Here is a 12,175-nt window from a genome sequence, read left to right on the forward strand (position 1 = left end):
TAAAGTTACTGGCAGTTCTTTGTTGTTTGTAACAAGCGGTTCTCAGCACCTCTAATCCAAAGGGATCGGAGTGTTGACTTTAGACTAACACAAAGAAGAAATAAGTTCTGCTTACCTTAACTCAGTCATGCTACATTGATGTACGTCAGCCCATCAAGTGAGGACTTATACTATATATTTAAATTGGCACATTGACCACTGATGCCCTGTCACCATTTCAATAGCACACTAACTGACTGAGTGAAGAGCTCAATTTCAGCTCATGAAAAATTCCAATTCTATTTGAAGCTGTGACACCAGGCTCTGAGACTCAGAGACAGTCTCTGAAAATCTAAGACATCTGAACACACAAAGCTAATATTTCAAAAAGAGGTTTCCCATACTGGAATCTGATTTTAATTACCTACTACAAAACCAAATCATAAGTAGCTTGAAGATTTTTCTTATTAAGAAATTTAAAAAGTAATATATTTTGAGTTTCTTTTTCTTATTTCTGCAAACTCTCCAAAGACTATTTGCCTATTCTGATTTTCCTTAATTAACATCAGAACATAACATCTAAAACAGATTTGGATTTTGCATCATGTAACAGTCAACAGCGAAGAACATTGCTCTCCAAAACATAAACCAGACAGCACTGGCATGAAATTATACCTAGCCAGTGCAGGCGGCATGATGATGGCCCTAATATAAATACCTTGAACTTGTACTGTTATCTCCGAGGCGTCACTGCCCGCTACATTACTAGCGACACACTTGTAGATTCCGGCATCGGGAAGCTGGACGTTGCTGATGCTTAGAGCTCCATCCAGGCTGTGGATGAACTGCCCACCATCTACCGGGACAGCACTTCTGCCTTTGAACCAAGTGACTGTTGCGGGGGGGATCCCCTGGGCACTGCAGGGTATGTCAACTCGGTGGCCAGCTTGGACTTTCAAAACTTGAGGCCCACGCTGTATCTTTGGAGGAACTAAAGAAGACAAGCTTAGTCCACTGTAATGTGAAGAAAATGATGTACAAGACCATTCTTAAGGCTGAGAGAGGGCGGGGAGTGGGGGTGTCAGCCTGGAGAAGAGAAGCCTCCAGGGAGACCTTATAACAGCCTGCCAGGACTGAAAGGGGCTTAGAAGAAAGATGGGGACAAACTTTTTAGTAGGACCTGTTGCAACAGGACAAGGGGTGATGGTTTTAAACTAAAAGAGGGCAGATTTAGACTAGATAGATAGAACGAAGAAATTTTTCACAATGAGGGTGGTGAACCCCTGGCCCAGGTTGCCCAGAGAGGTGGTAGATGCCCCATCCCTGGGAACATCCCAGGTCAGGCTCTGAGCAACCTGCTCTAGTTGAAGATGTCCCTGCTCACGGCAGGGGGGTTGGACTAGATGGCCTTGCAAGGCCCCTTCCAACCCAAACTATTCTGTGATTCTATGAAATTCTTTTCTGTTTTTGTCATTGTAGAAAATGTTCTTCTTTATTCACTGAAGCCAAATTCCTTCAGGTGACTAAGGAAGCAGACCTGCACATTCTCTACATAGGATAGGATGTACGACACCCTATTGTTTAACTTATTTGAAAAAGCTACATTTCAAATCCTACTGCATGACTTCCACATGAGCAGTGTAATATTATTACACTGAGCACATCTGAAGAGCTATGGGGACTGGCTCTTGATAACACAAAAGAATTCAAAAGCTTTTATGATAAAGTTAATTACATTTTCCTTTTGACATTTTAATTTCCTTCCCCTAATCCCTGATCCTTGTATGCTTCCAAACACAAGTTCGGACAAGGAGATAAAATATGACTGGAAGTGTTTTTGCTGGTCCCAAAGAATAATATAAATGCAACATAAATCTTCTGCCAGTGTTTTTCTTTCTAAGGATCATTGACAATAAAGAGACTTATAAAGAATGTCTGAAACAATAACAAGCGCCATTTTTCCAGACTCTCTGTTAATGTACAATTACAGATAAACAAAGATGTGCACTGATATCAGACTTCTCTACACACAGAACCAGACAGCAGTCTGCTATAGCCATTGTAATTGAATTAGTGTAGTCTGAAGGTTTCAGAGATGCTAGGGGCAATCTGGTACGTTCGTGGTGTGTGATCCACTTCAAAGACGTGTGCTGGCAGCGGGCATGGGCAGCAACACGCCCAAACTCTACATGAACCACAGGAGAACCATCTATACTCCCACAATTACTATTGATCAGCCTCGCCTGGGCTGCGGCAAGGCAGGGCTCCTGCACTTCCTCTCCTGTGTACCTCCTGCCAGTGCCAAAGCACGTGTGCCACAACCTGTGTTCCCATTTGACACAGGTGAGGAGGAATAAATGAGAGAGCACGGAGCTAACAACACATCACATTGTGTAAGTGCTTAAGGGACCGCGGCTGAGTCAGTGCGGGGACAGTAGGAGAGAGACAAGGGAGGGAGAATGTGCCGATCTATGGTAAGAAGGAGAGGGAAGGGGACACGGCTCCAGGCTTGCGCAAGAGCAACTAGACACCTTTACTGAGGGGGGGAGGAAGGTGGGCACCAGCACAGGCTGCCGGTTTGAATAGAGAAAGTAGAGTAAGGTGGGTTAAGGTCTTAGTTTGCAAAAGTGGGTACAGCAGAACGTATGTGCACGTAGCTGTGCGCAGAGGCAGGAGCAGCTGCCGATCCAGAGGTGACAGTTGCACGCAGGTTTCACTACCGCCTGAGCGGGCGCGCAAGCAAAAACTTTGACATTCGCCAATAAAAGAGTTTGGATACGTAATTCCCGTCAAGCTGGTGAGAACTTGACACCTGCAGCCACTGTTCGCAAACTTACTGCTGAGAAGCCTCTTGCACAGAGAACATCCATGCGCATTAGAACAAAAGCCTCCAGTTCTTAAAACTCCGCTGGGTGACTTAAGAAGAGTCAAATGTCATATTGTGCTATAATTCTTCCACGAGTCAAAGGAACATTAAAGAAAGGTGTGTAACATATATATATTTTATATACATATATGCGTGGGTATGCAATATCCACATAATCAGTAACAACTTGCATATGAAGACAAGATGACCTGGAAGACTATAGGTCAATAGCATTTAATGTACATAAGGAAAAACGTTTGTAAAGCTCTGCATGATGCTTGCAGTTGATTATCCTTTAAGCTAAAACTTACCATGTACACTTAGCTTCACTGACTGAGTCACATTCCCAGCAATATTTGTGGCTACACAGATATACATTCCACTGTCTGAAACTTGTGTCTCGCTGATCTTCATTGACCCTGAGGGTAGGAAAGTGTGTCTGGAAAAATAACAAGCAGATACACTGCATAAACACGTATGGAAAGGTGCATGACCTCTACTTACACATTGCTAATGATTGCTATGAGCTAAAATAACACCGTTCTACAGGACACACTGAGCTGGGCCATATTACTAAACTATGACTTGAACTTACTCATTTTTTCTAACTCTTCACTGAGCCACTACATTCTGAATACACAGCAAATACCTAAAATATAAGATCCAAATTGCAAAATTTGGCTCTAGCTACTGACAGGACATATTAAAATCTGTCTTGTTTCTAGAAATGAAAAAAAAAAAAAACCAAAAAACAAATTAGGCAGGGAAATGGAGCTCTTCAACCTCCTGTTGCGCATTTTTGCTCAGCCCAGGTCAGCAGAGTCATAAACTTAAACAACTTCTGATACTGTTTCATCCTGGCAAAAAAGTTATGATGTTTAAAGATGGAAGGAGAAGAGCATTCTGATTAAAAACCAGCAGTTTTGATATTTATAGAAATTGTCATCACTAAATAGTTAACTACATAGCATTGATTTTTACTACAGCTCTGGTTGCAGGCTTTTAAGATTACTAGATACAGTCCTGGCCAGCTAAGCCAAACTCTTCTTACGTAGAAATCGAAAGTAATAGCAATCGGGGGAAAAAAATGAGGAGGGAAGAAAAAGTGACAGCTTAGAATTGACAAGAAGAAATTCAAGTCTAGCACTCGAGGTTATGTACAGAATTTAGGCAAAGTTGGTGGGAATCAGTGCTATCATCTGCTTTCCTTTCTCTGGCACTCTCTAATTAGGACAATGTTATTATGTGGGTATAAATGGTGAATTTGGGGATTGCAATGGCCCAGAGAGATGAATGGAAAGAAAGTGAAGCATATTTCCTGCAGGCCACCCCAATCTGTCTGATATTATGATTCCTCCTCTGCTGCCCATTATCTTTCCAAACCTTTTATTTTGTTTTTTTGGTTTTTTTTGGTTTTTTTTAATAACCCCAAAAGATAGATTGCTGCAGTAACTCATCTCCCATGATTCTGTCCACTAATTACATTTGCTTTCTGACAGAAGTGCCTTCATTTCTGATTTCGCTCTTCTTTTGTTTACTGGTCGCATTTCTAACATGAAATTTGGGTGGTCTCAAACAATTTTGTTTGGACTAATCCTTTAACTTTTGCTGACATCTGTAAACAATTTTATGGAACGGGCTGAGCTGGACTTCTGCTACTCTGGACAACTTGGACCTCTCCACAACAGCCACGAGCGAGTAGCCTAATTTATCAATATCTCCTGAGGTAAAACAAGGACAAGTAAGGGACCGAGAATGCAGATTCGTTAGTGCATGCAACATGCTCACAGGACGCAGCAGAGAATTCCACACATACCCCTAACAACGAATCAACTCTCTGTGCACAAGCCTCCTTCACCCAACGTGTGAGCCCAGCAGCTACTAGTTGGGGAGGCTGTTGCAGACTCACTGGAAGGGGTGGCTCTGAGGCGCAGATTTGGCCGCAAGTGAAACAGGCTCACCTTGGGGTCTGTACGACTCCTCACGTCGGCTCAGACACTGGCTGTCCCCCTCCACTCGGATCGGTGAGAGACACCAGACAAGGGGCACAGCAATGGCTACAGTGGGCGCTCGGCCAGCATTACCATCTCCTGGATTATGGACACAGCCGTAGCCTTTCCCCCTTCCGAGGTATCTTGAAGACTAGAAAGCACTGGCACACCCCGTGACACTACTCGGCACTTCAGCCAGGAATACACAGTGTATAACCACCTACTCGCTTCCTCTCTTATTTTGTACTATAGCAAAATACTAAGGAAGAACTCCAACACTGGTGCATGCCATATACAAGAGTCCCCAACTCTTCAGTCTCTAAGGTTGTCAGCTCAACATTTTAATAAGCATTTAGCTATGTTTTCACATGTTCAAGAATATCCGGAGAGTTTCTGGATCCAAAACACAGTGAGCAGTGAGCCTTTGTAAGCACTCCCAAACATTTATCATCATCTGTATTCTACTGGCAGCCCAGACCTCATATGAATAACAAACAATGCTCCCCTGAGCATAAATATGAAGTGCTTAAGAAAAGAAAAACAGTTTTTAAACATTTATAATCAGGCACAGATTATGTGGGTCTCTGGGCACAACCACAGTACAAATATAACAGGATCTCTTTCGTCTTGGCCTCTTGAGATTGCGTACAAACACGCACTGGAATGGAAGCTGTACAATGATGCATGGTCTCGGTATCCTTTGGAAAGAGACATATGCTTTGTTTGGGAAAGAGAGTTTCAAGACCCAGTAAAGCAGGGTCCTCATGCAGGAACACTTAAGACCTTCTAATTGATCCTGAGGCAATTAGAAATGATACACCCTTCCAAAATCTTGAAAGCTTAGTAGCAATTTCACTTTTCTTTTGTTTTCATCAAACATTGTTACCTTGGAGAGAATGGAGATATGAGCTGCATTTCTTTGGCCCAGGTAATTATGGGGGGTGGCAAGCTCTTTACTTCACATGGAAGTGTGACATCTTCCCCTGCAATTACTGAGATCTCTATGGGTTTATCATATGCGTTTCCTTGCTGGTCTCCAGGCCTGGATACTCTAGGTTTCACTATAACATGGAACATGTTAAGAAGCTGCAATGAATATACTTATTTGTACAACTGTAGCACCATACAATTTTACTTCAGATTAAACATCTATTTTTTAATCAGGTATATAACATTACAATCCTATTTTTCATGTCTGCAATAGACTTAAATCACCGTAATGCTGATGTACAGTGCCTGTAGCTCAGATACTGGCTGATGCATATATGCAATACCGCAAAAGCAGGAAGCCTGCACTATTTACCCAAAAAGCTGGATAGCAACAGATTTATGCAGTTCATGCATATGCTGAGCTCTGTACTGCATAGGTAGTTTGCAACCAATACCTGAACCATGTTACGCTACAGCACCAATACCTGCAAAGCCATAAAAGCCTTGCAAAGCAAGCCTACACCTAAATCAAACTTTTTTTTACAATACTGGGAGATAGCAGGAAGCTTTGGAATGATGGGATTAAGGGATCTTCATTCTTCTATCTGCAGGAACTTCTATTCCTATTCAGGTACTTCCTATCCACTTCCATAAAAGATGAAAAAGATCAGCCCAAGATCCTAATCCAAGAACTCAAGGTAACAGGTATCAGGGGGTTTTGAGAGATTATAGCAGCTGAAGGATAGGCTTTCCAGTATCAGCCATTTGTAAAATTGCCTAGTATGTGGATCCAGTGATCTAGGACAAACTCAAAAGCACTAGTTAGGGCTTAGTTTAAATCCTGTTTGCATAGTGAGTATCCTAGTTCACAATCCACCTGAGTGGGTTTTGTAGTCTAAATTAGAACTTAATGGGGGAAGAGAGACAACAACCCTGTATTTGCTTTCAGCTCATGCCTACCATAGACAGTCAGCTGGACTTTCCGCGTAGCATAACCAGCAGCATTTGTTGCAGTGCACACGTATTCCCCAGTCTCTTCACCCCCTGGTGAAACTACATACAGACTTCCGTCAGACCCTGCAGAAAATTTCACATTGCTGGAAAGAATTACTTCTCCTTTCTGTGGAAAGAAAAAAGAAAGAAAAAAGTAGTCCACAGTGCCTAGATTTTCTAAAATAAACTAAATGACAATCATTTAATTCAGTAAAAGCTAAAGCTTATGGCAATAAAATAAAATCTAATGAAAACGTAAAAATTATTAAAAGAATATTAAAATTCTTAGTGCCTGTAGCATTTCCCCCAGCTTACCCCATTGCTGTGACTGATTCTTCACATGAAGACTACTATACTTTTAATATAACACTAGGTCTGACTTCTTGCTGTGCAATATGCTCCGTGCTCTTTAATGCAGTTCCGTAGACCAAACACTTTGCAGGCAGTCTGACTAAACTGAACAATATTTTAATTTAAATTACAGTAGTGCTTCTATTTTTTATGGCTGAGATGGACAAAATATTTTTGATTAACTAAGAAGCCTGGCCCCAAAATTCCACGCACACAAATTAACTAACTTCAATTAACTTTTCACACTCCTTGAGTGCCACTGTCTAAGCAGTAACAAGAAGAGCACAGGGATTCTTAAGCAGAAAACTTGTTACATATTAGAGACTCCGATTCTTAAAAGAAAATTTAAAAAGTCAATTTTGACATTGATTTCTGATGTCAAAACAGATCTTGGATACATTATATAAAACGTTTCTCAGTCAGCAGACTCTTCCTTGTCTGTATTGGAAGTTATACATGGTAATTAAGAAAAACACTCCTCCTGTGTCTTCCTCCCTACCAAACCAGCACATTGTTTTATTCCTTCTTTTAAACAAAGCTGTTCACAAGCTCCCAATTAGTTACATCTGCACAACTGCTGAGGCACAACAGTGCCTTCACAGCGATGTCATGCTGTTACACACCCCTGTTATTACCAGAAATTATGCTGGTTAAGTGTGTGTGGGGGGAAGCCTGACTTTCAGACAAATTCCCAAAAAGGGTGAGGTCCTCCTCAGTTGACATCTTGTTTGTCAAGGACATGACTGAAAAGTGACAGAGGGTTAACCCCAGAATGCCATTATTAGACACACTTTCTTCAGAGGAAAAAGTCATCTTAAAGTAAGGCTCCAAAACAAAAATGAACTTTCAATCTGTAGCAGGTTGCCTAATCTCAAATTATCAACTCACAACAGGAATATGAACAATTTCTAAGGTGTTAAAAACATATAGATACAGCGATAACCAAAGCCCTTACAAAGAATAGAACACTGATTTATGGCTGGACCATGGCCAGAAAGCACCACTCTAAGAAACAAAAGCAGATACGAATAAATAGAGATTTCCAGGTCCCTCACAACCGAGGCCTTTGGCTGTGTTTCTTACAGTTTTTATGACAAGCTAATGATGTGTTCAATTCATCTTTTACCACGAAGAGCTCAAAGATGAGAAATTACCTTGGACCAGACAATAGAAGGCTTAGGAACTCCACTTGCTTTGCATGGTAACGTTACTGGGATTCCTTCAATCGTGCTAAATATCTGCTGTCCGTGCTGAATAACAGGCAGAACTAAAAATAAATGCAAATATTAAACACATGCAGAAGACAGATTTCAAACCATGGAACAACTCTTCCAATAAAATCCTTATATTCAATTACTACTTCACACAGGCAGCAGGGGTGGGGAATTTTCAGCCTCTTCCCTGAACCCTAACATTGACAACAACCAGCCACTTTCTCCTCCATCCTCCAGTCTTTTACGACAGAATAAATACTTGTTCATAACACAGCAGAGAGGATCAGCCACAGGTTGATCACTGGATTGGGGCCGTATAGTTTTAAACTAACTGTAGGTATTTCACATAGCTGATTGCAATAATTTCAGGAACTCTTTGTCACAATATCCTCTGACAACATTTTAGGCTAGGCTTCCCGAAACGATACTGTACATGATCCAACCTATACAGCACCTTTCATGAGCATGGGTTCAGCATTTTTGGTGCTGAATCAATTTCCATCGATGGTCAACATTTTGAATGGAGCAGATAGGAGAATGAAGAACTGATCGCCCTCCCAGTTTATTTAATCTTTGATATAAATGATACGAAGTTGTGCAAACTGCAGCGATGGTTTCTGCAGGGACTGTTAGAGGAACTTGAATGAAAATACCAGATAACTACACAAAATCCATAAGAGAGATAACAAGAACCTCAGCTCCTTTACTTAACTGAGCAAGTTTTGAATTATCAACAGAAAAAAGAAGATCAGATTTAAGGCTATAATATCAAAAACTAGATCTTTCTAAAAACATATGAATATATTCCTTTCTGTTCTCAAGTTCTGAAATATTCCAAAAACTAGTGTTGGCATGCAAGACATTATCACATAACAAGTACTTGCCTGTATTAAAAAATAATATCTATTCTTAACATAGAAAGATGTTCCAGCATCTTCAGTGAAGCTTAAAATAAAACTCCCGTGATTAATTTAACATGTGAGAAAATTCCAGGCTGTAAATCATGAAGTGGTTGTGACCCCACACAGAGTTAATACAAGCATCTTCAGCTGAAATACAGATGGGTTACCACGATGGTAACACTTTGTCTTGCTGACAGTGTAATTTTTGGTATGTTTTAATAATAAAAAAAAAAACCCCACAAAAAACAACACACTTTGCCAAACACATAATTAATTTTCATTCTAATTCTCCCATGAGTTGTGCTTCCTTATACCCGTTATGAAACCCCCAGTAAGCGCTTTTCATTGTTTTCCAGTAAACTTCCACTTGCATCTGTTTTGTTAATAAAGCTAGAGACCATAACTGCACAGCCCAAAAATAAGGAACTTTTATGATCACAAAATGGTGTTATTTTTGTTTTATTTGAAAAAGTCTTGATGGCTCAGTTCTTTCCTGTGCAGTGGATCCAGTTTTCCACTGTGATATTTTACAAAGTAAAGTCATTACAAACGCGGAAATTTGAGAAATTAGTATAACTGCAACAAAAAAGCTCTAGTGAGAGCTCCTGTTAGTAAGAAATGCACTCTCAGCTTGCATTCGGCACAAAAGCACCAAGGCAGCGTTCCTTACCATGTACATTAACAGCAGTAGTTTTGTTGCTTGTCCCAGCAACATTACTTGCCATGCAGGTGTAATCGCCGCCATCCTGCAGCCGAACTCTTTCAAGGTGCAGGCTTCCATCACTGCGAACACTCACGTAGGGATTGGGAACCAGCTGCCAAAAGAGTGATGGAACGCTTTACTGAAGAAAATACTTGTCGACAATATTTACTGTGGAATGCAGCGTGGCTTTACCTGACTATTTCACATTCTTAAAAATTATATGTTCCTGGAGAATTTTACTAGAGCTTTTCCTACTTTCCATCTTTCAATAGAAAGCTAATTTTAAATAAGAATGTTGGTAGTACCTTGTATTTACTGCTGGAGTGAGATTAAGATCTGCAACAGCAACTCTGCTCTGCCACGGCACTTACAGAACTGCCACTCATGCTTACAATCATGCACTGAAGCAAAAACAAACTTAGCTGAATTATTTTACTGCATTTTTTTATTGGTTATTCCAGTAACCCAATTTGATCACAGATCAGCTCTTGATGAGTGCAATGAATTGTTCTTCTTCCACTAACAAATTTTTTTTAACGGTTATCAATGCCTTCTAACTTGCCATATCTATCAAGTAGAAGAGATCAGCTCTGAAGCCTATCAGTATGAAAGATAAGAAAAGTTATAACTTCCACAAAAAAAGTAATTTTTTAAAAGTTATATACCCTACAGCAACATCAAAAAAAAAAAAAAAAGATCAATGAGCTCAGCAGCATAGACTTGCCTTATAGAAAATTTGTTAGGATGTAAAATTGTTCCAGTCATGCCACGCTCAGAAAAAGCTGCATCCTTCTCTAAATGTAACTTACTCCCAACACTTCCCTTGGAGTGTAGTTTTTGCTGCAAGCTTACAATTACAGGAAACTAGCACTACTACACAGAGGAATTAGCAACTCAACAAGGAGGATCCTGCCATTATTTCTCACAGAAGTTACAGCCTGTGCTACTTACACTTACACAGTCTAAAGAAAAGTCCAATGATTCCTAGTGATTCAAAAATTGAGCGGAAAACTCTAGCAAGCGAAGGATCAAGTGGTGCCAGGGCTCCATAGGGATGGTAAAGTCAGTAATTTGGCTACTACTAAAGGACTTGATGATCTTAGAGGTCTTTTCCAACCTTAATGATCCTATGAAATGAAATTTGACTCAGACAACTAACCTAGGTGTGGTGTGTCAACACCGCCTTCTTGTCTGCAGGAGTTATAAATTGGCAGTGGTACGCTCTCAAAGGGGAAAGAAAGCATATGTGCTTTTGTGCTCTACGCAGTGCGCTACTATGAAAGGATTATATGGTACAGGGATGCTAGATTTATCTCATCCCATCAGCAACATTAAAAATCATGATGTTAGAAAAACCTAAGTCTACAGAAATTTTACGCTATCTTTATTTTTAAAATAGGGGAAAAGAAATGCTTTTCAGTTACCAGGATTTATATTCCAACACTTTTGTCATTGTGGTGGGATATTCCACTAGCACTTCTACATTCAGAGCCTAAGGCTGAAATTCAGGAGCTAACAAGAATGCATAAAACCGCTTTGAAAGTAAGTAAAGTAGAAGATAGAAGGACAATTCACAAATACTTTGGGTTCCAAATTCTTTTCAAGACCCCCACAACCCCCACTACCATCTCCTATTCCCTGATCTCCCCCCAAGTTAGAAATTCCCCAGCATGGGCAGTGATCAGGGTGAGGCATAACCGTCAGGATGCCACACGTCACCTGCACTGTCGTATTTTGCACAGTAATAAACTATCATTTCTCAGGGGAATGGCTGTACTCTGACCGACAGAGACTCAGAAGCAGCTACTGCCTTACAGATACAGCCAAATGGCTTCTCCTGAGGAGGCAGCAGCTCCTGTGGAGTGGTGGTTGTCTGCTGTAATCCACCTTGATGACACTGGAGCCTTGTTTCCAGTCAGCCAGTTCAATCTTGTGAAGCATCTTTATTTATAAGCATAAAATCTATCAGTGTATTTGTACATCAACTTTTGTAAATTAAACCAAGTTGTTATCGTGGCTTAAAATGTTAGTTGTAGATTTTCACTGCCAATAAATCTTACAGGAAACAAAACAGTCTTACCACCATACTGTTTTTAATCCACCGCCGGTCTGGAATGGGGTTTCCAGCCAGCAGTACGCATGGCAAAGTGAGCTGCTGCCCCTCAATTACATTGGCTGTGGCTGGACTTACTCCAATCAAAGGTGTAACTTGAACAAAAGAAAGAATTAGAAGAAATTATTAGGAA

General features: G+C 40.6%; 1 protein-coding gene across 1 annotated transcript in view; it reads right to left on the reverse strand.

The window, feature by feature from the left end:
* HMCN1 (hemicentin 1) overlaps window positions 1–12,175 on the reverse strand; it is a gene marked incomplete at its 3' end in the record, with an annotated part of 205,695 nt that overhangs the window by 101,777 nt on the left and 91,743 nt on the right. Inside the window, exons 18-24 of the mRNA XM_082003017.1 lie at window positions 12,010–12,137; window positions 9,897–10,041; window positions 8,265–8,377; window positions 6,727–6,886; window positions 5,723–5,897; window positions 3,157–3,284; window positions 698–970 (exon numbers count right to left, since the gene is read on the reverse strand). Of these exons, the coding sequence (XP_081859143.1) occupies window positions 698–970; window positions 3,157–3,284; window positions 5,723–5,897; window positions 6,727–6,886; window positions 8,265–8,377; window positions 9,897–10,041; window positions 12,010–12,137 (1,122 nt within the window). The remainder of the gene's footprint in view (window positions 1–697; window positions 971–3,156; window positions 3,285–5,722; window positions 5,898–6,726; window positions 6,887–8,264; window positions 8,378–9,896; window positions 10,042–12,009; window positions 12,138–12,175) is intronic.

Source organism: Phaethon aethereus (assembly GCF_964289735.1).
Source record: "Phaethon aethereus genome assembly, chromosome: 8".
In the NCBI taxonomy this organism is placed as follows: Eukaryota; Metazoa; Chordata; class Aves; order Phaethontiformes; family Phaethontidae; genus Phaethon; species Phaethon aethereus.